This window comes from Paramacrobiotus metropolitanus, unplaced genomic scaffold (assembly GCF_019649055.1).
Source record: "Paramacrobiotus metropolitanus isolate TYO unplaced genomic scaffold, Prichtersi_v1.0 Parri_scaffold0000050, whole genome shotgun sequence".
NCBI classification, from domain to species: domain Eukaryota; kingdom Metazoa; phylum Tardigrada; class Eutardigrada; order Parachela; family Macrobiotidae; genus Paramacrobiotus; species Paramacrobiotus metropolitanus.
Genome location: NW_026570270.1, coordinates 934304 through 958353, shown reverse-complemented (window position 1 = coordinate 958353; position 24050 = coordinate 934304). Strand labels below are relative to the sequence as shown.

The window sequence follows — 24050 nt, the reverse complement described above, 5'->3', positions numbered from 1 at the left end:
GGTCGCTTTTACACCAAACCAGAGTTCCATCTTTTCGTGACACTGGAAATTAAATGCCAAGATTTACAAATTTGAGAATTCAGGAGAAACAAATCCGGCTGCCGGTATGGTTCGGCAAATTTGGCTGATAATCTTCTTAGTCTGCTTAGGTACACCGTGAAACCCAGTGAATAACTCTGTAGATTCTTCAGGACTACCAAAGCAGGAATCCCCGTCCGTCGGCACATTACCATGGACGCCAGTGGAGTGTAGACGATCTAACCGGTGAAGGTTCGCCTGACGTGGGCAAACTGAACCGGTACTGCCTGCGGCGTTATCGCACTACATGTTCAGCATCGGCGGATGACGACAACGTATATATGGTGCCATCCCGCGACCCCAGCGCTAAATCTGTTGTAGTTTGAAAACGGCGTTGTACTGTATTACTGCCAGTTTTTGACCCTTACCGTTTACGCTCGCGTAATTTTGCGGCAGGTTCATTGAACCGTGACAGGTGCGGTATACGACTAGAATCAGTCGTAGCATATATAAAACTGTAGTTTCGGTTTTTGGTCTTCGATATCCGTGTGTAAACAAAAGTAATTTTTGGCGCCCGTAGAGTACGGAAGGGTCCGGCCGGTTGAAGGAAGCGGTGGGGCCTAACAGTCATGTGACATGAGTCATGTGACATGAGTCGAGTAACGATGCGTGAAACTTGTAGATGGCGTTGTTAGCTCGGCATCTTTTTTAGGTTACATTATGTGCTCCTACATTATGTAGGAGCACCTTGCACTGTGCTCGTACATAATGCAGGAGCACATTGCATCGGTTCTTGGAGGAGAAAAACGGAATTGTAGTATCCAAACAAACGTAATCCAGTATGCTCCTGCAATGTGCTCCTACATATATGTCCTCCTACATATATGTGCTCCTTCATATGTATAGTGTTGGGTCGGCCCGGCCCTGCCCGGCCCGGCGCGGCCCGGCCCGGCCCGGCCCGAGCAAGAGGGCCGGGCCGTCGTTTACACGGCCCGGGCCGCGGGCCGATCCGGGCTGCGGCCCGACATGTCCCCGGGCCGCGGCCCGGGCCGTCTTGCAGCAAAGTAAAGATTTCATTCCCGGATGTCATTATGCGAGCGGCTACAGCGGGTATGTCAACGGAAAAATAGACGGATTTTGGCCTAGAAACGTTTAATGCTGTAAAAATTAAGAAAAACTCATCGAAAAGACTAAATTTCAGTAAAACCCAAAGAAATTTTTTTGTTTTTCAAGGTTTTTCCATATTTAACGTCCACAACGGGCCACGGCCCGGGCCGCAGCCCGGGCCATGGCCCTTCTCCCTGGCCGAGGGCCGCGGCCCGACGCGGCCCTCCCAAAGGGGCGGGCTGACCTCGGTCCGGGCCGTTCGGCCGCGGCCCTAGGCCGGCCAACACTATATACACATTGCAATGTGCTTCTACATAATGTAGGAGCACATTGCAGAACATATTGTATGTGGAGATTATAAGGGTAGGAAATAAAGTGCTGAATAGAGAATTTGTTAATATAGTAAATTATATTAAAAGTGATATGTTTGACGAAAAGTGATAATGAAGAAAGGGTGAATGTTAAATTAGGGTGAAGGTAGTGGGAGTTTTACTATAGTATGGTAGAAATATATTCGACTTTCTGGTTGTTTGCATTTGAGTGTTTAATGAAGTGTTACAGGAAGTGGAGTGTGTTGCGGGTTGTAGATAGTGATGGATTATTGTGGAAAATTCAAGAAATTTCGAGAAAGTTGATTGCTTAATGGAGCACACTATTATGTTTTGCTCTGATAGTCTTGGATGTGTAGGAACAGGTGGTTTGTATGTGGGAAGTAGGTTGGTAGGTACATTAAAAGGTTGTTCGAGGAAATGTATAGTTTAATTTGGTTGTTGACTGGATTTTTTGAGTTCGGTTGAAATTGAGAAATCTTGTGTTTGAGTTATTATGGAGTGGTCGAAGTATATGGAGTGAGCAAAATGTTTTTCGTGTTGGTTTTTTTTGGTGGCCGGTATGGATTTGTGGATACTTACTGATTCAGGTTGCTGTCTTTTGTTTGGCTTTGGTAAGTCTTTTTAGGTTGAGTTTGGTTTAGTAAGTTTTCTTTCATACATTATTACAGAATTCTTTTTTAATAAAATAATGGAAGGTGGTTGTGATCGTGAGAAATACATGCGTGAGTATATGCGTGGTTATATAAAGAAATGCAAAATCAAAACTGATGGTAATTGTAGCAGGGAGAATAATGTGCGAAGTAGTGATGATGTTAGATAGAGAATGTAAAAGTTAAAAAACAAAAATGTAATCGGAATACTAAAGGTGGTGCGTTTTCTGGTATGTTTGGAAAAAATTATTGGAGAATTTTTGGACAATTATTGGACAATTGTTGTAAAGGGAACGTGCTAAACGACATTTGCGGAGTATGGTAGTATGTAATGGTTGTCCGGATCTTTTCTTAAGCATTACTTTACGATTTTGTCCTGAATTTGTTGTGTTTTGCTGACCCTGTTAAGTTTACATTTTTGTTTTTTGACTTCAAATTTTCATGTCTAACATCATCACTACTTCATTATCTTCCTTGCTACAATTACCATCAATTTCCGTTTTGCGTTTTTGTTCTATAATCACGCACATACTCACGCATGTATTTCTTGCGATCACAACCAGTTTCCATTATTCTATTAAAAAAAAACAATACTTAAAAGAAGCTATCTATGAAAGCAAACTTACTAAACTATACTTAACCTAAAAAGACCAAACAAAATTCAACAACCTGAATCGGTACGCTTCCGAAAATCTAAACCGGCCACCAGAAAATAACCAACAAGAAAAACATTCTCCTCACTGCATATACTTTGTCAAATCCATAATAACTCAAACACAACGTTCCTCAACTTCTAATATACCCACCGAACTCAAAAAAATCCAGTCAACAAACCAATTAAACCAAACATTCTCTCGAACAACCTTTTAATGTACGTCCCAGCCTACATCACATATACAAACCACCTGTTACTACACATCCAAGACTATCAGTGCAAAACATAATAGTTCGCTCCATTAAGCAATCAACTTTCTTAACTACACAAATTACTACTACACAAATTACTACCACCAAAATGACTGTGTAAACCTATGGAAAGTTACAGACTAAACGCGCAATTTTCAAGGTCTCAACTGTAGTAAAGAAACACCCACAACCTCTCATGTCCTTCATGCACTCACAAAATTCTTTCCCCTACTATTATTATTCCTTTTATATACACAAATCCGAAATTATTTTAAATCCCAGAGATTCCTTTTTTATCCCGTACCTGCCGCTGCACAATCGAGAGATTGTCCACGTAGTGTATAATTACTTTACGTTACTGTTACTTTCTTCCCACCCAAACGTTTGCTGTTTACTATTCGTCCGAAACTTTACTGGAGTAATGGAGCTATTCCAGGAGTACTAAGCCTAATAATACGTAGTAATTCTTTTTCTAGCCAAGATTTTCAGTCCAGGAAATTTGTTTGTTTTGTTTTGCCAATGAAAATTAAATGGTGCACCGCGCGTCACAGTGCAGGCTGTGCAGTGCGCGAACTCTTCCAAAAGTAGGTCTTGCACATCTTGGCTTCGGCAACAAATGTCACAACATGCAAAAACATTTTTTCCGTAAAGTTGACGAGCGTTTCGAAGCGAGTGGCATGCATCCGCCGCATGTTTTAAACTGCAAACAACTGCACACAGTACAGAGTAAACTGTACACAACTGTAAACTACAGTTGTGATCATTTAGCTATGTAATTAGAATATTCTAACGGTTCTGGGCACCGTTTTGTTTAACGTTGGATGCAGTTGTTACAGTGCGATTAAAAGCAGACCATGGGTACCAGTCCTTTGAGAGCATGCACACTGCACAATATGCTAACAATGAAGGTATTTTCACTTGTCTCAAATTGAAACAGGTTAGTCGTAGGAGAAACATATGGGAGATGTATCCCACAAAGAGATGCCGCCGTCATGGCAGCCGGCGGCGACGAATTTTCGTTCTTGGCTGGAGGCGCAGGTGGTGGGAACAGTCTTGAGGCCGCTGGAAGATTTCACTTTGAGACAGACTCTGTGTTTTCTCTGTTGTCGATGGACCAGATGCGGAAGGCGCCGTCGTATGGGAAGATGCAGAAATCCGATTTGTCTATCAGTGAAAACCAATGAGGACCTTACCACAACAAAAAAAGTTCGATCTTCCATGTTTTAAATTCCAGGTTTAACTACTTTCTACCCTAGTAATCCCTCTGATTCCCACTTCCAGATAAATGCGTTTGTAGATACTGTAGAACTGCAAGACGTAAACTAAATACGGTACGTAATATGAGATGTCTGCTACTGCACTGCACAACTGATGCACGTGTTTTATTAGGTATAGGTAAGTACGCAAATCACATTTGATAATTTCAATGGCAGCCGCTACCCGGTAGTGTCACTGACGGCAGCAGTGGCAGAACCACTGCAATTGCATTTCTAAACATCTTGGGCTTTTCATATTCATCTATTACCAAGCAAATTACCTAGTAATACCTACCTCCAAAGCCGTCCCGAGCAGCCAGGCTTGCCGCAAAGCAAGGGATGAACTGCTTTCACGTGTGATATCATGTCTTTAGTGTTACACCTTGCGATGGCTTCGCATCCCTGCCAAAAGAACCCACACACTTCTACTATGCTAGAAATACCAAGTTGAAGAAAACTCACTTCAGTCACCTGGGCCGGGCAACCAAAGAAAACATCGGTTTCCCTGCGAACCTGACTTTTATGCACAATAAAGATGTGAATTCTCATTTGCTGCGAGTTGCGGATAATGTTGTCTTTGCACGGCTCAACATTGCAGACATAACGCAAGCAATAATTCTGTTAACCAAACACATTCGTGCAAGAAATCTCAATATCCATGTGATGTGTATCTTCTGTACGAGTAGACCAACCGTGCATATCTATTACAGTAAACGATGAACCGAACCTCAACAACGGTTGGAATGACGAATTTATCTGGAATCAGTTGGCTGGGAAACGGCTGAGTCGTGTTGTATACCCATTCCGGAAACGTTTTACGCCCATCCAGGTGTTTGAGATAAGCCATATCTTCCAGTTTCTGTGTTCAAAGCACAGGTTAAAACTGAAATGAAATTTATCTATTTTCTACTGATATAAGATTTCTTGTACTGTTACTTCTTCTACTGATATTTTTCAAAGTTTAAGTTAAAGCCACGTGCTTACTTTTCTTCAAATAAACCAAATGAATGTATATACGAACTAACTTGTCTCGATACTCGTACTACCGATCCGTAGAGCTAGCTGCCTAGTGCCTACTGTTAATTTTAAGTTTTAACTGCTGCCTGTCTACAAAACATGTTTTAATAGCGTTTATAAAGGCGCATGCTGCATAGTTGTCATACCAAATCATATTCCTCCAGAAATTCTTCAAGGAAATCCGATTTGTCATCCGGGTTCATACAGCACATTAATGTTTGCAGTTTTTCAAAGTGATCTTCATGAGCAGTTGTCAGGTGATTCTCCAAAACATTCCTGTGTGCTGATCATAAACGACAACCGGACATTCCATATTTCCATTGCATTCCGCAGGACATGGGCACAACAGATTGATCTGCACGTTGGTTAGTGCGTGCGCGGCTTGCAGATGTGCCTTCAGTGTTTCCGTCGACGTATAGCACAGGTTCTTACAAGCGTCGCCGTTTACGGTCCCGTATAAAGGACATTTAATCGGATTGTAACCATACTACACATTGTAGTCGGTCAGTTTGAAAGAGAAACCGCAAACGTAACTTCATAAGTACAGTACAGCTAAGACAAACGTCCAGAATAATAAAAACCAATAAGAATTATACTGGTACTCGCTATTCTTCCAAATGTTTTACCAGGCTCTTACCGATAATGTTCCCATAACGAGCACATGACTGGCCAGTTCCGTTTTGCGTATAATAATACTATGAGGAATTATGGTCGTTTCCAGCACTTTCGTATCGGGTCGCGCGGAGTATTTCTAGGAAATCGCATATCTTTAACAAAATTAATAGAAAGCGTCTCTTTATAAGCTCAACATATCTATTCTGAATAATATTAAAAACTCTGTTGACTTACTTGAACTACATACTTTAGTTTGCAGTACACTACTATACAAGTAATAAAATTAATAATTATGATAATTCGATCCGCTTTTTGCTGGTCTGTATTCATCAGCCTATAATATTCTGAGGATGTAGGTTCCTCGATAAATATACCAGAACGTTCGGTAGCTTCGGGCAATTCATCGGTTTTGCATCTTGGGACGAAGAGTTAGGAGAATCGTTCGGGTCGCTGCTTGATTCTCCAGTACGAGGAACTTTCTCGTCTCGCTCCCCACGTTTGAGCTTCTGGTCGAACGTATTATCACTATCCGAGGAGATGGCCATCGGTTCAAGATGATCGCGTGATATCATTTTTGATGGTTGAAAACGGTAAATTTAATACAACAAAAAACGTTGTCCACACTCCACAGTACTATTGTACTGTACAGTGTGTACACAGTTGTTCCCACAGAACTGTAAGCTGCAGTAATAAATAAAACAATCCCAAGTTAGCGACAGTCGCAACACCATCGCAATACTCGTAATGTTGTTGCGTCAGCCTGCATGATGGCTGCATCGCAAGACTCGCATTAAAAGGCCTACTGTAATGCCTGCCATTTATACCGGCCTAAAAAATGCGGTACATACATAGCCTAAACAAGCTGATTTAACATCTGACTGGTATTATGTATAGCAATATAATAATAGCATTAATATTATTATGTAAGTTCATGCAGAGAAACCACAAAAGGAAAACTATTCAAACCGCCTGTTTGTGCTCTTTGGCAGAAGTAAAATAAGTTGCCATTTGCCAAGTACACAGTACATATTATCGACCGGAGTGCAGCGAAGGTCCTCTTAATTCAGCACCAATGCAAAAACGTACTGTATCTGTGTCCGTTACGGAAGTGCCAACAAACGATAACACAAATAATAAAACAATAACAAACAAACAAACAATAACGCAAATTGCGCCTACAACCATTCGCGGTAACTTTCATTCCGTGCATAACCACTTTTGAATCCGTTAACTCTGAGTACCGGCAAATGCGAAACGGATTTATTTTTTACTTGTTAATGAATTTCCACAACAGCTGTTTGTTTTGAAATTATTTCGATCCAAGCTGTGTACATTTCTCATAAAATCCTACTGAACTTCAAGGTAACAGCGCAAAAAAATGCAGTTTCTGTTGTCTCCTCCGAGTGAATTTTCAGACGTCGAATTCAGGAATTTGACACACGGAAAATTCGCTGACCACTTTCCTGCTGATCGACAATTTGCTGAGGACGTTTTGCTGACCGAAGAAACGATGACCCGACCGGTGAATCATTGATAGTACATAGCACATAACTGGAAAAAATGCACGTTGGCGTGCCTTGACAGGCCGGAGCGTTGCTGGAAAGGTTGGGAACGGTGTGGTCACACATTCAACCGAGCATTTTTGTCGTGTTCTCTGAGTTTCCCCAAATTCAATGACAGGCTAGGGCGTTCGAAAGTGCCAGACAGTATCGTCCTTTTATAATCAGTTGCGCAAGAAATCCGCAGAGTCGGATGCCGAGCCGAAACGGAAACAGCCGTTGTGTGCCGCTGAGCGCGTATTGGCGTTGCCGCTGGAAGTGCTAAAGGAGACCTTTCAGTCATTGGACACCGTTAAAAGGCTGCGCTGCCGCCGCACCTGTCAACAGTGGGATGCCATTCTCACGTCGACGAAGCTGTGTACTGATGTACGTGTATCGCGGCAGCGGACCCGATCGTCAACGCGCGCCAACTCTCAGAAATGCGAGCATCAAACACATAACTACGACTGCATTTTTCAGGCAATATTCCAGCGATTTCTTGCGAGCATCAAACACATAACTACGACTGCATTTTTCAGGCAATATTCCAGCGATTCTGATGATCAGCTCCAATGTGCCAAACCATGTACTCACGATCCCAGTACTCCACCGAACAATCCTACAAGACAATCAAACCATACTTACCGATTATGATTTTTCAGTTAGTGCTAATACGTTGTGCCACAGGTAAATGAAATAGTACATAAATATACCAATTATACGACGAAACAAGCATGTGTGTCATTGTGTGAAATGTTTTACTGTTACGATTTTTTCCTAAGTTCAAAAGCTGCTGCATGGAAGAAGTACGAGAAGCCCACCATATGGTCAGCATGCTCATGTTGCCTGCCCTTAAAACTGGAAAACTGGTATTTTAATTCGAAATTTAGAAGTTCTTTATGAGCCAGCATACCGGTACAGGGCACGAGTACTTGCAGAAGTGCCGGTGCATTTTGTCACTACAACAATCTTCACACTTCTCCAAGGAACCATCCAAAGTCTCTCTGACGAGCACACGACGCCGATCCATATCCATTATCAAGTCCCTTCGGTTCTGTGAACACAACGAACAGTATTAAATTGTCTTGAAATCTGAATTCCTAAGTTCCCATACTAAATTAACTCATATCTCCAGTCGCCACCGCCAGATTAAATCGCTTTGCACGACAGCAAAAAAACAAAGTTTTAGCCCCATTCTATTGTTAGTGGAGCTAAAGTGGCCATGAGAATTTTACCTTTCAAAGTGAGGTGGCGGTGACAGACGGACACCACATTTTTCATAGAAACTTAATATAGAGAACCTTCGCTACGCTTCGGTCGAAAGTGTTAATATTCAAATTACAACACCCACCTGCAATGCGTTCTCGGAGTAGTCGGGCTTGCCGCAGAGTAAAGGATGCATCGCTTTCACGTGTGATACCATATGCTTCGTTTCGGCCATCGCGATATCATTGCATCCCTGGTGAATGAACCCAAACGCTTTAGTGACTTCAGAGTAAGTTCAGACAGATGTCAAAGTAGAAAAAGAGCTCACTGGAGCAGGACATCCAAAGAACAGGTCGGTTTCCATGCGCACCTGCTCCTCGTGCGCAACAGCGATATGACTTTTTATTTGTCGCGCGTAGCGAAAGACAGTTCTTTTACATGGTTCAAGATTGCAGACGTAACGTAAGCAGCAATTCTGTGAAATAACGAACGTTCTATAAACTGCTGCAAAACGCATCTACCTAGAATTCTGGAGGATAAATATAATCATTTTGCTAATTGCAACCCCACCTCTACGACGGTAGGAATGACGAATTTATCTGGAATAATCTGGCTAGGAAACGGTTGTTTTGCATCCAGATCAAGTACCCATTCCGGAAATGTTTTACGCCCGTTCAGATGGTCCAGATATTTTATATCGTCCATTTTCTGTTATCAGACCAAAGGTTGAAATTAATCATTACACAAAGTACGAGTATTATTAAGCACTGTAAATAATAAAGTAGCAATATTTTTGTTAGGCCTTCGAAATAACCAGCTTTACTGATACGAAGAATTTTCTACAGAAAGGATTTTGTATGGTTGATGCCGGCGGATTAACTGTGGTAAAAAAACGCTTTTATCATACCAAATCATTCTCTTCGAGAAATGCTTCGAGAAATTCCTTCTGGTCATCATCAAGCTTATCGCAGCATGTTAATGTTTGCAGTTTTTCATAGAACTCCTTGTGAGCAAGCGTCATGTGGTCATCCAGAAACACCCCGGAGTACTGATCGTACACCACAACCAGGCATTCCTCATTTCCGTTGCATTCCGCGGGACAGGGACACAGTAGATTAACCTGAACATTAGTTAGTTCGTGCGCAGCTTCCAGATGAGCCTTCAGACTATCCGTCGACGTGAATTCCACTGTGTTACAAGCGTTGGTTTCGGTTCCGTACGGGCACTTGATAGGATTGTCTCCATACTGCAGATTGTAAGCGGTCAAGGCCAGTTAACAATAAATAACAAAAACATAAGTGACAGTAACCAAGGATCTTATTGGCCAGCCATAAAATTTATCGTTAGTCTCTTACCGATACTGTTCCCATAACAAGCACATGATTGGCCAGTTCCGTTTGGCGAACAATAATTTTATCAGGAATTACGGTCGTTTTCAGCACTTTCGTATCGGGTCGCGCGGAGTATTTCTACGAATAAAAAGTCAAGTTCCTATCACGTTTATTTTCACGCAGTCCAGAATGGATTATTCCAGTGCGATAAGCAGTTATCATTATTCAGTTTCAGTACAGTAAGTACTTTTAACAACAGTCCACAAACTTCACGGAAATTCAGCCTGATTTACTCTGTATAATAAGTAATTAATTATAATATACATACTTAAATTCTACAATTAATTGTTAATATTCAGATTATGCTTTTAGTGATCTTTGTTCTTCGGCGTGAAAGCGCAGACCATGAAGAAATTTTTTTAAGGAAAACATTACTACGGTTGGTTACTACATTACTACATTACTAGCGCATTCGGTTGCTCCAGGGCCTTCATCGGCTTTCCGTCTTGGAACAACTCAGAGTGAGGAGAATCGTCTGGATCGCTGCTGGATTCACCAGTACGAGGAACTTTCTGGTCGCGTTCCCATCGTTTGCGCTTCTGGTTGAACGTATCGTCACTATCCGAGCAGGTGGCCATCGGTTCAAGATGATCATGAGACATCATTTTGGAGCAGACCATAAATTTAATACAGTTACAAAACTCACGAAAAAGTACGCCGCGATGGCGCCAAAACGCGAATCAACGTTAAAGAAAAAGTCCCCAAGTGCAGAGTCACCCTGGCTTGTTGACGCGTCGCAACAGGCTACTACTCTTACATGCGTAGAACGTATTTGCAAATTGATAGCAAACCGGATGAAAACAAATATTTGACGCTCAAAAATATAATTTTTACAGTAAAATTTAGTATTAAAATAGTATTTGCAAACTGCAGTTTGCTGCGCGAAAATCGTTGGTCTTCACTCTTCACTCTCCAGTGACTCTTCCTTCACTCGCTTGTCAGTTGTGGCTTGTCTTAACAGTTTAATCTGAAACTGGAACCCGGCGGCGGAAACGTTTGCGGCGCCCGTCAGCAATTCAGCCAACGTTTTCAGCTGTCTGTTCACAACGATGGATCATGCACACAAACAGCGAATTATGGTAAGTAATTTTATTGGTCAAAACAGACGTGATACACAAAATGAAAGAACCAGGAAAAATTACAACAAGAACATCTTATAATCTTATTTAATTTATTAATTCCTTCCATCGTGCCCACTGCTCAGCGTTGACGCCGCGTTTCCGTTGAATTTCTATCGACAAGCGCTGTCGTAAAAATTGTATTTACAGTAACATGTAAAAAAACTGACAAAACTGAATTGTATTTCTTTTTAAAAGTTGTCACGCAAGCTAATTCTTTTACTCCCGTTAACGGGATCCTTGCGGGCTCGCTCAAACTGCGCCTGCTTACTGCGTTGCTTCTCTTCCTTGTACAAAGGGCACAGCGAACGTGGTAATAGACGTAATCCGCGGTCACCAAATCCGCCAGCTTCGGTTTGACGCGTTTCTCGGGGCGTCCGGATAAGCAGTGCCCTGTGGCCCCTGTTGTAAGTGCAGGTGGTGGGGACTGGGGACGGTCTTCAGGCAGCTGGCGGATTTCAGTTTCAGGCAGACTTTGTGCTTCTCCTTGTTGTCGATAGATCAGATGCGGAGAGTGCCGTCGTAGGAGGAGCTCAGAATTCCGGTTTGATTTTGGGCGAAAACCAGCCGAAAGTTAGCATAGCAACGTCACCCTAAACAGAACCTTACAAACACAAACTCGGTAACGGAAAATATCGGCAAATAGTTTGATGCAAAAATACAAAACTAGCTTATCGAGAATTTGTCGGTAAATAAAATATAATTTAACACTGCTATAATAAAAACCACTTTGTAATACGCATGACGTTAAACATAATAATATTAAAAATAAATTCATGAAGTTAAAAATTAAAAAACACATCACACCAACATTCAAAACTGGAAACGATAATCTATCAAAATCTTCTTTCTACCAGCACAAAATTAATAATAAACGGTATTATATATACTTCAAGCAGTAGTCCAGATTTTTTGATGATCAGCTCCAATGTGCCAAATCATATAATCCCGATCCCAGTACACCACCGTGCAACCCTACAACACAGCAATAAAACTTCCAGATTATGCCGAAACACGCATCTATAGCACACTTTTTAACGCAATGTTGTTTTATTAATCAACTCTCCGCACATACCTCAGCCGGACATGAGTACTTGTACAAGTACCGCGTGTACTCCTCCTTTTCGCTATCAGGACTGCTGTCATCGGAATCCTCAGATGAATCGTCCAGAGTCTGACTGACCCGTACAGAACCACTATCCATTTCCATTATCATGCGCTCTCGTTTCTATGAACACCAAAGCACATAAAATCAGAATTTTCAGCCAGCATTTTATACGAACACGATGGCTATGCTGTACAATAGCCGCTCGCCGTCTAATAATCTTTTTAATATCAGTACTGACGCAGTATGCGTCATTTGCTGCGACTTCCGTATAGCATGTCAGTATCTTTATTTTCAAAATTAGTATGCTGTGGTTTTTGTAAAATAGTGTCAAATGCCCAGAGGAGATATCTGTCCCACTGCACAGGACAATAAATAAAACTGATACAGTATTATTGTTATTATCACCGTACTGCGATGAGACTAATCCTAATTTCAAATTTTAAAAAAAATGAAATCTGTAATCTGCAGCGGCTTCATGAGTAAGATTATCAGAAAGAAAACGCTACACTCACCTGCAAAGCGTTCTGCGAGTAATCAGGCCTGCCGCACAAAGAAGGATGCATCGCTTTCACGTGCGATATTATGAGATTCGTGTTGGACTTCACGATGTCCTTGCATCCCTGCAGAAAAAGCACAAACGCTTCAGCTACTCACAGCACATGCGCTTTAGCCACGAAAAGGCCAAACGCTTAAGGTACACATAGCGTGCTACAGCTTCAATTACTCACTGGGGCAGGGCATCCAAAGTAAAGGTCGGTCTGCATGGGCACCTGTTCCAGGTGCACTGTGCAAATGTGACTTCTGATTCGTCGCGGGCTGGGGAAACGGTTCCCTTTACATGGTTCAAGGTTGCAGACGTAATACAAGCAACGATTCTACAAAACAATCACTCAGTGCTTAGCAAAATATCAGAACATTCCTGTGGACCGTAGGGTACAGATTAGAATAAATTATAATCTGTATCTGTCATTAGAATAAATGCACCACACCTCTACAACTGTTGGCTGAACGAATTTGTCTGGAATCAGCTGGCTTTGGAACGGTTTAGTCACATCGCGTGTCCATTCCGGAAACGTTTTACGCCCATCCAGATGCTTGAGATAATCCATATCTTTCCTATTCTGTTTTTACAACAAGAGTTAAATTAGAATAAATTTGGACAGCGGAAGTGGACATTATGAAACGTAATTACTCGTATGTTCCGCATTCTAGCAGAATTTATTGACCGTATCCGTGAACATAATAATGTACGTGTTCAGTAAATTTAAAATCCATAAAAAATTTATATTGAACTACAGCTCATTTTTTATTAAGCTCTTTCGTTTACTAAACGCAAAAGCACTCACAGCTTCGCGCGAAGCTTGACGATGCAGTATTAGGTATTCAGAAAGCCGGAGAAAAAACCATCCAGTGTTCAGTACATGTTACAGCAAGCGAATTAAAGAAAATGGCATATTTATCGTGTGTTGAAAATAATATAATAATCCTTTCAAGTTTGCTGGCTCCCTCGTAAAAAGGAGCCTGACAACAGCTGGCGCGTTCAGATTTCATTAGCACACCTTAATTCTCCCATCTGAAGCCTCTTCCGAAATTTTGTACTCAGACTCAATGAAAGCGTTAACTTGCCAGTAACAGCGAACACAATGTTGTACCCGTTCGCCAGTCACCTTTTCGCACTAATAATACGTAGTAGGAGAATAATGACCCGTTTATATATTATGCAATCCAGTTTTCGTACTAAAAAATTTTTAATATGAAACCGTACCAAATTGTTTTCCTTCAGGAATGCTTCGAGGTCATCCTGGTCATCGTCATCGTCAACATCCACGCAGCACAGTAATGCCTGGAGTTTGTTGTAGAACTGCTCATGAGCCTCGGTCAAATGATCTACCAGATACAGTCCTGAGTACTGATCATATATGGCAACCGGACATTCCTTATCTCCGTTGCATTCCGCCGGACAGGGACACAACAGATTGATCTGCACATTGGGCAACTGGTGCGCGACTTCCAAATGCGCCTTCAGCCGATCCGTCGACACAAACTTGACGTTGTTACAGGCGTTGGTTTCGGCCCCGTACGGACACTTGACAGGACTGTCAGAATACTACAGAAGTGGCCAGTTGTAGACATAGACACACAGTCACATAACACACGAATGACTAATAATCCATAAATAATAAATAAAAAAAATAAATAACGGTAACCAAGAAGCTTGTTAGCCAGCCAGAAGATTTATCATTAGTCTCCTACCGATACTGTTCCCATAACAAGCACATGATTGGCCAGTTCCGTTGTGCGAACAATAATTTTGTTAAGAATTACGGTCGTTTTCAGCACATTCGTATCGGGTCGCTCGGAGTATTTCTACGAATAAAAACTCCCGTTGGTTGAACGTTTATTCTTCGAACAGTTTAAAATATATTATTACAATGGGGGACAAAATCTTATTAATTAAAAAAAAATTTAATTATAAATGAAGTACTACTTAGTGTACTAGTATGCTTCTAAAGTTCTTACTGATCGTTGATCTTCGGCCGGAAAGTTCGGACCAATAACAGATATTCTCAAAAAGCATTACCAGCACATTCGGTTTTTCCAGGGCCTTCATCGGTTTTCCATCTGGGAACGAAGAGTTAGGAGAATCGTCCGGAACGCTGTTTGATTCTCCCGTGCGAGGAACTTTCTCGTCCCGCTCCCATCGTTTGCGTTTCTGGTTGAACGTTTCCTCACTATCTGAGCAGGTGGCCATTGGTTCAAGATGATCATGAGACATCATTTTGGAGGCAGATAGTCAGATACCGTACATAAATTTAATACAGCAAAACTTTTGCTGCAGCAGTTAGAAAACTTACTGTTACAGTACTTAAAAAGGTGAAAAGTACTTAAATACGCTTATTAGTTATTAAAGAGTACCATTGTACCAACTAGGCAACTACCCAGCAAAGACACATTGAAAGACTGCATTCTCTATCAGAATTCAGAACACTGAACAGTTTTAATATGATACTCGACCCCAGGGGCGGTAATGTTTGTGGCAACTTTGCGCACTTTTAGAACATAGTGGCTACTGGCTAGCCGCTAGCACTAAGCAGTGCCAATTTAGGTAATATTTTGTGAATTGTATTTCTTTTAAAGTTGTCACCAAAAGCTAGTTCTTTGACTGCCGCTTGTCCATTTATTAAAGTACGTAAAATGATACCAGCATAATTTCTTATGAGCACGAATTAAGGGTAATATTTGGTAACGATCACAGTTTCACAACAAAGTTTATGATCGTCCTTTTATTCCATCTGCGACAATTCGTCCTTCGACTCGTGTCAACAAGATTTCGTCACTTATTTAAAAACAGCGTGTCTGTCTTACATATGATTGCTACATACTGGCCATCAATCAAACACTACGAGTACGAGTAATACAGTACCACACTGTATCAAACCCATTAGGTACATTTCTACAACAACAGCCCAACAACTAAAACTTTTTCTGTTTCTTGGCCACACTCTCCCCCAATTCATGCCCCGCCGCATCCCCCTCGCCCTGCTGGAAAATCGTATTGGGCTGCGTCTTCGCGTAGGCCGGCGACACCCAATACGGGTCCTTGGCCGCCGCTTCCGCGTGCCGTAACAACGCCTGTCGGGGATCCACATCCTCATCCTTCCGCTTCTGCGCATACCCCAACTTCCGCACCAAAACGAGCTCAACGTCCCGCCCGCCTGTCCCACGCGACCACCGGCACCCGGTCCCGTTACCGGCAATTCTGGTCTCTGGGATTTAATGGGATCCTTGCGGGCCCGCTCAAATTGCGCCTGCTTACTGCGCTGCTTCTCTTCCTTGTACATAGGAAGCGCGAACGGTGTATAAACGTAATCCGCGGTCACCGAATCCGCCAGCTTCGGTTTGACGCGTTTCTTGGACGTCCGGCAGAGCAGCGCGCCGTTGTGCGAGATATTAGGATCGAAGAAGACCTTGACGGTGCCTTCGTTGGTGCTGGCGAAGATCTGGTTGAGCCGGGGATGCCACACGATGCGGATGACACTCTGCGGACCGACCGGGTGCTCTTTCACCACATTAAACGTGTTCCGGTCCAAAAACACCAGTTTCCCGTTCTCCCCGCTGCCTTTCTGCACCGCCGTTCCGCAGAGAACGACTTTATCATTCGGACTGAAGACGCAATCGGACTGCGAGGAGATATTGGATAATCCGCGCGCCTCGAACACGGGTTTCTTCAGCATGTTCAGATCCCACAACTTCACCGTGTCGTCCAGACCCCGCGAGCACAACATGCGGTTGTCGTAGGAGAAACAGATGGAGGAAATGTCGGTGGCGTTCTGGTGGGCGTTGCGGATGGTCTTGGCCGGGTTGACAAAGTTGGCTTTGGTGGTGTCCCACATGGAGATGCTGCCGTCCTGGCAGCCGGCGGCGACGAATTTCCCGTCTTTACTGTAGGCGCAGGTGGTGGGGACGGTCTTGAGGCCGCTGGAGGATTTCAGTTTCAGGCAGACTTTGTGCTTTTCTTTGTTGTCGATGGACCAGATACGCAGCGTGCCGTCGTAGGAGGAAGTGCAGAATTCCGATTTGACTTTGGGTGAAAACCAGCCGGAAGTCAACATGCCGATGTGACCCTAGACAGAGCCGGAAAAACTCAAACGACTGTCGGATACGAAATAAAAAGCAGAAACATTTCAATGCAAAAAATACAACTAATTCTTTCTCGGGGAAAATTATTCGCCAAATATAATTTACATAATTCAAGATCTTTATGATAAAAACTAATACGCGTAATAATAAAAATATTTTAACATCAGAAATACTTTCCTGAAACTGACAATTAAACAGAAAACATAACATACAAAAATTCAAGACTGGGAAGGACAATCTATCAGCCTTTTAGCTTAAAAAAACACACACAAAAATTAAAATAAACTACAGTATAAAACAATTCCGTTCAATTAAGAATTCGCGGATCCAAGTGAACGAAAATCATAACACACAGCAATTCAGAACGCCAACCATCAATTATTCTTTAACATAAAAACAACCGGGTATTTACAAACAGAATATTCACGATAAGTACATACTAATGTTTCGTTAACTTGTCTATGAATGTGAAAATTATCTGTTCTATTGAACTTAAAATTACCTTGGTAGCGGCCATATCATTGAGGTATTGGAAGCCTTTGGGGCACTCCATGACGTTAAATCCATCCCGGTCGATCACTTTCGCCTGCGCATTGCCGGAGACAACCAGCACCTGCTCCCCGCCGTTGCTGAAGCTGACATTGTGGATGGCATGCGATTCACAGGGTTTACACGTGCGAAAAGCGAACAGGTTGGCCTGCATCCCGCCAAAATCCCACAGCTTCACTTCGTAATCGACGCTGCCCGTGGCGAAACGCGCGCCGACCGAATCCACATTCAGGGCCGTAATCTGCCAGAAAAAATTATTCGTCAACAAAAATCACCCACCAAAACAGCTCTTACTTTTACTCAGAGCAAAAGAAAATTAGAAATTTCAATTTGGTGTGCTTGGACAATTTCTGTTCAATATTAAAGTCTAATCAAACAGCGGCTGTTTTGCAACTGCGTAACATATTTAATTTTTAGTTCAAGATATATTTAATTTTTATTCCAAGTTCAATAACAAGTTCAATAAAAATCAGAGAAAATACTGGTTACCAAAGCACATAATTATTAAAAAAACTGTTAAAAAATCATCAATTTCACAGACCGTCTAAAATCGTCTTAATCAAGTGATTTTTTCGTGGCATAGTACAGAGAGCCTAATCCCTTATTCTACGATTTCATTGCGCATAACTAAATATTCGTATATATTTTTGCCTAAATATTCGTATTTTTGCAGCCAAACTACGTTCGCAAACGGTGAAACTTTCAAGACTACCTATAAAAGCAATAACTGCATCACAACTAAAATAAGTAATAAAAAAAAACCGACCGACACATCCACAAAAAATCTTACGCTAACACTCAATCAATTCAATCACTGAACGGTACGAAACACAAAGCACATTTTACTGATAAAAATAATTATCTATCACCTACTCGGTTTTACGGTCGCTGATTAAAGCAACGGTAAACCCAATTAGATGTTCTGCGTAATCACTGTGAAATTTCTACCAATATCAACGAAATAAGTTTGCTGAGTTTCTTACCGCTTTGTCGCCGTGTTCGAAGGTGAGATCATACGAACAAGGAATCCGGAAATCCCCTCCCTCCACATCCCCGCTCTCCTCGTCATCCGACACATCGGAATCATCATCGGCCGCGTCAGATTGTGAAGATCCTGACGGTAACGTCGAAGAAGAAGCTGACGGGGGCGGGGATGGTCCCACTACCCCGGAGGTGCTCCCGGGGGTCGTTGACGGCTTCGGGGGTAGGGGTGGACCGGGTGCGTCGTCGTCGCTGTCGGATTCCGTTCCTTTGGATGACAGCGTGGCGTTCTGGCGGGCCTCGTTGACCAGGGTGTCAATGTCGAAAGTCCGGGATTTTTTCGCACCTGAAAATTCCACGAAAACATTGCAAAATTCACGTCTATGCTATTTCAGTCTTAGCGATTTTACAATTCTGGACTACAATTTTATGGACATTATAAAAATAATAATACCAATTTTAAAAAAAATATCTTTAAAATTTTTTTTTTTCATTGATAAAATAAAAAATTCTTTAAAATTATTTTTATCATTTTTTCATTAATTTTTATGGACAGGAATTATCGACGAAAATATCAAAACACGATTTCTAAGAGCGGGTGAGCGCACCTGAAGCGAAACCAGAGAAACCCATCATTTTTGCCATGGTTTCGTTCTCGTCCTCTTCTTTGGCGGACGCTGCAGACGGTTGGTTGAGTGTGGAGCCAAAAACGTAGGTAGACGCTGCTGCAGGCTCCTCTGCTGTGGTGTGTGCTTCTTCATCGTCGTCCGAGCCAGCATCGCGACTAGGACGAAGTCCCACATGGAACTTGTCTGCATAAAATAACCATTCAGCATTAATTTTTACGTAACAATCATAGCACATGAAAGACGACACAACTGTATTCTAAAATCTCAAACAGCCATTAACAATTTCAGTCACTGCTCGTACGTCGCAAATGGCGCATTTCTTCCAAATCGTCTTCTGCCATGGCGAGTATGGAACGCGTAACAAATATCAAAATAAATCAGGATGGTCTATTGGCGCTTCTATGCTTCCAGTTTCGGTCCAACAAGATTATAACCCAGGAATCACATTAATACCAGGCTACCAGCATGAACACGAAGGTAGCGAAACTCAAAGAAGCTCACTTTGGAAGCCCATCGCTCATCAGGGTTCAAACTCCTTGAGATCGTGACAGCAAGCTTAAGCTTTGGGCTGCAACGCCAACTGATAGTGGTCACTGAATCAAATATTTATAAGTTTTCGAAAACGATCAAGATGAAATACTTGAGAACATTTTTGTTTTTGAAACCCTAACAGTCTCACAGTCAGAAACAAAAATTCAAAACTGACAAGTTGAAGTCAGTGAAGTCACAACTCACTCACAAGTGACGAGTGGCCAGCAAACAGAGTGTGCAGCAAAGATGCTCGCTACCATTTCCATTACATGGTTCTGCTACGATCCGTAGCCGACTCATACTCGGTTCCATTTCCAACACGGTACATGCAGCCGAGTTCCAACACCATTTAAGCGTACCGGAAAAAGCCGCATTTTCATTTGCTCACAGATCCCTTTATTCCCTTCCTTACGGGACAGGTTGCAAACAAAGCAATTTGTACAGTAATTTTATTTGTGGATGACGCGATGAGAGATTTTTCATAAAGAGATTTCTGGGTTAAGGGGACTCTCATCTCTTTTCTTAAATCATATTTTCTAATTGCCACCGTGAAGTGTTGGTCGTAATTTAACTACATGGCCCCCACACCGTGTTGAATTTATCCTGAGTTATATCACCATCCGTTTATCCGATGTGTGGATGATGGGCGACTCGGCCAAAACCCTCCCCGACGGCGCCATCGCCTTTCGGCCGCGCTCCAACACCCTACAGTCTAATCCCCGCAAATCCCCCACCGCGACCGACAGCGCTCTAAATGACACCCTCACCTTGCAGCACACGGAGCTGGCCGCGCACTACACCCAGCTGCAGACGCTCGTGGAGCGTCTGGAGAAAACGCAGAAGGACTGCGTGAAGCGGGTGCGTCATCTGGACGGCACTTTCAGCGGGATACTGCACCGTCTGCCGGTAGAGAATCATGCCAAGAGCAACGGGGACGTCGGGACGGCCGCGGAGGGGACGACGTGGGAGGGCGCGGATAAGGGGGCGCTGCGCGATCTGGAGGAGCAGGTCTTCGAGTTCCAGGTGTGCTTGGAGAGGAATCTGCAGTGTGTCGAGACGGCCATGCGGGATCTGGTCAGGAGACGGCTCAGACGGTAAGGAATTTGTAAGGTGGAAATAATTTTAAGTTTTCTTGATTTTCACGGTGTAGGTGTTTTCGGTGATTTGATTTCTTGAAGTTATTGCTGTAGGATCTCATGGTACATACATGTAGTTCTGAATTCTGATGCAGCCAAAATACACACAGTCGATAATCACGAATCTCCATCGTATTCGTGCTTTTCGCAAGACCAGTTTGATTTTACCATTAATTAGAATATCGTTGTGGAAAATTATTTTCAAAATTTTAGTGTGCCAGTGGGCCAGTCTGATTTGGTTTGTCATTTGTATTCTGTAGATGCTTTCAGAGCAACCAGTACGGCGGCGTACTGAACACTTATTTTTTTTGCAACTAGAAAAAGCTTTTGTAACTTGAAATCCTTTTTTGTGTTTGTTTTCAGTTTTCTCAGCAAGCTAGTGATGTTTACAAGTAGGACAGAAGCTTTGGAATTTATAAAAGCATTTTCTGCTTACTGGTTGTCTGGTTAGCTTTGGTGTTTCAAAATTGTTGGAAAAACTTCGTGGTTGGACGTGGAAATATTGTAGTGCAGAGGCTTGTTTCTGCAGAGGTTACTCAAGTACAATATTGCTTCTGACTTTGCAATTTGCATTGAGTATTGTTTACACACAAAATCGTGAGACTCAAGCTTAAAAATCCCTTTTTTGACTAAAGTTTTTGAAAATACAGTTTACAATAATTATAAAGTTTAGTCGGTTTAAATTCTTACTATCAAATATTGCATAAACGCTTTGCTAATATGTATGGGCGGGTATTGCAGTTTTCTTCGAGAGTGAATCTGTTCCTCTGCTCTGTTAAAAAAACCATAGAAATCGAGGTTTACGATCGATAGGTATTCGCACCATAATCAGAGGAATCTTTTAAACATGTTTTCAGAAGGAAAACTGACAAATTAACAATCTTTGTTCTTTTCTAAAACAATTTGTTGTCCTACAGTGAATACGTGCAGACCCAGACGGAATCCACTTCCATAACCGCCCGCGATGTCGCCCTACAGACTTCGGATGATCCCTCTGCCGAAGAGGACGCTGGCGAGCGCATCGTGTATGCTCTTCCCGATCTGGAGGAGGCCGTGGAGCATCTCCAGATCCACGCGGAATGCCAGACGGATCTGGCCATGGAGCACTTCCTGGCCACCGTCAACGCTCCCTTCAGCGCCGTCAACCGCGACAATGTCCTCATTATCTACCGGAATCCCAATATCTACTCCTTTCTCAAACCCTACGCCATTGGGGTGGGCGGGACGGCGTTGGGCGTGGTGGTGCTGTATAAAGTGGTCAAAGGTCTGGTGATGCTGATGCGTGCATAAAAACAGTGTGGTATTCTGGTATTTTATGTGAAGTGTCAAAAGACAGCTACTGCTTCTGGATTATCGTACATTTGTTTCGTTTTTGCGGTGAGGATGAACTGGTTTGAATTAAGCGGAAATAAAATAAGCGTGCCTTTGGGTGATATTCATTTTGCACACTTCGTGGGATTAATTTTGAAGCGATGATAAAACAAATTATGGTACAGTAAGTAGCATTGATTTTCTGAGTTTGATTTTCTAAGATTTTATAAGTGTCTAAGAATCAGTCGTAAAAAAAATGTATACAGATATAGCCCTGGTTATAGTTTTTCAGCTCCACCAAATTTACTTTGGGAACTGGGATGAACGTTATTTTGATATCAACGTATTATTACTCTTTGTAATGATTATATTATTGCAATACTGTACATATCGTATTATTATCAACTGAAATCTGTATATATATTGCAATACATCATATTATTACATTTAATATCCTCTGTGGTAAACAGCTACTACATATATTTTTAAGCGCTAGATTTACGAAATATGATATTTTTCCACATATTTGCTTTTATTTTTTTTTGCGAACTGTGCTTGTGACTGTCTTATTATATTCTTCTTGTATCTACGCTGAATTTATGTTTCGGCTTTCTAGCAACGAAGTACTGTCGGAATTTAAAAATATTAGTTACAGAGAAAGCGTTCCGCACTACGGGTGTTTCAAGAAATACGTTGCAAATCCCATTCAGGAAAAATAGCTACTGCTTTGCGAAAGCGGGCGCATGTTGACCCTCAGCGTCGATGATTACACATGCCGATAAAATCACGACGTCTGCGTGCCAACCGTTGTCGCCGTATTAACTGCCACATTTACAAACTGAAACATCCATATGCGGTAACTTTTCCACACATCCGTGGGAAATTGTACCGTGTTTACGAGAACCAGCATGGGTAAACCACCGGCGCTTGGCAGTGACCTTTGGAGTCCAGCAACAAAATGAGTAATTATATGGTGCGACCAATAATCTTGCAATGAAATTCCGGAAGCTTCCATGAATAAACGGGGATTATTCCGGCAAATGTGTAATAGAAAACATTTCTGAGATGGATATCACGGAAATCCAAGCAGTATTTAATGGCCATTGAAAACCGTTAACAGCATAAACTTTCCTTCATCAAGCATTTATTTTTCAATTATTAACATTCTTCCGAAGTCATGTATCTAAAAAGCGGCGTATTAATTCTACTCTGTGCAGTGGCGGCTCACGCCCGCCCCCGCCCCGATGAGGAGACCGTCCCCGTGGCGGTCACCGACTCCGCCGGCAACGCCGTCACCGAGACCTCCACTGTCCTCGTCCAGCAGACCGTCGTGACCGAGGTGGCCTCGGCCGTTCCCGTGGAAGTGACCACCCTCGTCCCGGTGGAAGGGGACACCACCGCGGCCGCCGCAGCAGAAGGGGTCACCGCATCCGGCGCGGCGGCCGCCGGTGATGGCGTGACACTGGGCTCCGGGCAGGTCGTCGTCCTCAACACCGCCTCGGGCATCGGCGGATCCGGCATCGGCAACATCATGATCGTGCAGCCGACCGTGGCGCCGGCGACGGTGGGGGAATGGCAGAAGGGCGCGTCGTATAATGCCGGGGATGTGGTGGTGTGGGATGGACAGCGGTATAAGGCGCTGCAGCAGCATAACGCCTACGCGTATAACTGGACGCCGCCGCAGGCCGCCTCGTTGTGGCAGCTGCAGAATGAAGAGGCCGCGGTGTAATGGGGAAATGCCGGCTGCTGATTGTACAGACTGCGTCTGCTCTTCAACTGCATGTTTGTAAATTACTCATTAACAGTCCGAACATTATGTTATATGAAAAGCATTGCTATCCATACCTAGTGCATGCACTACTCTAAGAAAACTTTGAATTTTCATAATATTCCTTGCATTACTGTGTATATGCTACCGGTCATCGCAGCAATCAATAAAAAAGTACGAAGTATTTCCGGCTGATGAGTGATATTAAAAATATATACAATAGCAGTTGCACTTTGCACTGT

The 24050-nt window shown here is 42.7% G+C and overlaps 4 protein-coding genes and 1 pseudogene across 4 annotated transcripts; 1 reads left to right on the top strand and 4 right to left on the bottom strand.

Annotated features, from left to right (window-relative positions):
• Positions 1-3951: 3951 nt before the first annotated feature.
• LOC129592128 (uncharacterized) lies at positions 3952-6610 on the bottom strand. The gene is made up of 7 exons (XM_055488093.1): positions 6276-6610; positions 5924-6037; positions 5433-5773; positions 4997-5128; positions 4732-4887; positions 4565-4671; positions 3952-4075 (listed from the first exon to the last, which is right to left on the bottom strand). Exons 3-7 carry the CDS (start codon positions 5496-5498, stop codon positions 3952-3954), a joined length of 585 nt encoding a protein of 194 aa, XP_055344068.1. The 5' UTR covers positions 5499-5773; positions 5924-6037; positions 6276-6610.
• A 551-nt stretch (positions 6611-7161) lies between these two features.
• LOC129592191 (uncharacterized) lies at positions 7162-10923 on the bottom strand. Its single transcript, XM_055488168.1, has 8 exons — positions 10441-10923; positions 10001-10114; positions 9553-9891; positions 9216-9353; positions 8974-9120; positions 8791-8898; positions 8353-8493; positions 7162-8058 (listed from the first exon to the last, which is right to left on the bottom strand). The coding sequence occupies exons 1-8, from the start codon at positions 10654-10656 to the stop codon at positions 7975-7977; spliced, it is 1287 nt and encodes a 428-aa protein (XP_055344143.1). The 5' UTR covers positions 10657-10923; the 3' UTR covers positions 7162-7974.
• Positions 10924-11228: 305 nt separating this feature from the next.
• Positions 11229-15113, bottom strand: LOC129592198 (uncharacterized). The gene is made up of 9 exons (XM_055488173.1): positions 14844-15113; positions 14516-14629; positions 14028-14369; positions 13252-13383; positions 12991-13137; positions 12775-12882; positions 12230-12382; positions 12045-12129; positions 11229-11747 (listed from the first exon to the last, which is right to left on the bottom strand). The coding sequence occupies exons 1-8, from the start codon at positions 15039-15041 to the stop codon at positions 12046-12048; spliced, it is 1278 nt and encodes a 425-aa protein (XP_055344148.1). The 5' UTR covers positions 15042-15113; the 3' UTR covers positions 11229-11747; position 12045.
• A 482-nt stretch (positions 15114-15595) lies between these two features.
• On the bottom strand, positions 15596-19771 carry LOC129592144 (WD repeat-containing protein 70-like; annotated as a pseudogene).
• A 206-nt stretch (positions 19772-19977) lies between these two features.
• LOC129592185 (uncharacterized) lies at positions 19978-22147 on the top strand. Its single transcript, XM_055488156.1, has 2 exons — positions 19978-20687; positions 21647-22147. Exons 1-2 carry the CDS (start codon positions 20233-20235, stop codon positions 22017-22019), a joined length of 828 nt encoding a protein of 275 aa, XP_055344131.1. The 5' UTR covers positions 19978-20232; the 3' UTR covers positions 22020-22147.
• The last annotated feature ends 1903 nt before the right edge of the window (positions 22148-24050 follow it).

Coding starts and splice junctions, on each gene's coding strand:
- LOC129592128 (XM_055488093.1), bottom strand. CDS start 5,498: ATGTGCTGTATGAACCCGGATGACAAATCGGATTTCCTTGAAGAATTT. Junction 4,672..4,731: donor GCCCGGCCCAGGTGACTGAA/GTGAGTTTTCTT, acceptor TTCTTTTGGCAG/GGATGCGAAGCCATCGCAAG. Junction 4,076..4,564: donor TGCTCGGGACGGCTTTGGAG/GTAGGTATTACT, acceptor GAAATCTTCCAG/CGGCCTCAAGACTGTTCCCA.
- LOC129592191 (XM_055488168.1), bottom strand. CDS start 10,656: ATGGTCTGCTCCAAAATGATGTCTCATGATCATCTTGAACCGATGGCC. Junction 8,494..8,790: donor ACTCCGAGAACGCATTGCAG/GTGGGTGTTGTA, acceptor TTGTGTTCACAG/AACCGAAGGGACTTGATAAT. Junction 8,059..8,352: donor AGTACTCGTGCCCTGTACCG/GTATGCTGGCTC, acceptor ATTGTCTTGTAG/GATTGTTCGGTGGAGTACTG.
- LOC129592198 (XM_055488173.1), bottom strand. CDS start 15,041: ATGATGTCTCATGATCATCTTGAACCAATGGCCACCTGCTCAGATAGT. Junction 12,383..12,774: donor ACTCGCAGAACGCTTTGCAG/GTGAGTGTAGCG, acceptor TGGTGTTCATAG/AAACGAGAGCGCATGATAAT. Junction 12,130..12,229: donor AGTACTCATGTCCGGCTGAG/GTATGTGCGGAG, acceptor GCTGTGTTGTAG/GGTTGCACGGTGGTGTACTG.
- LOC129592185 (XM_055488156.1), top strand. CDS start 20,233: ATGATGGGCGACTCGGCCAAAACCCTCCCCGACGGCGCCATCGCCTTT. Junction 20,688..21,646: donor GTCAGGAGACGGCTCAGACG/GTAAGGAATTTG, acceptor GTTGTCCTACAG/TGAATACGTGCAGACCCAGA.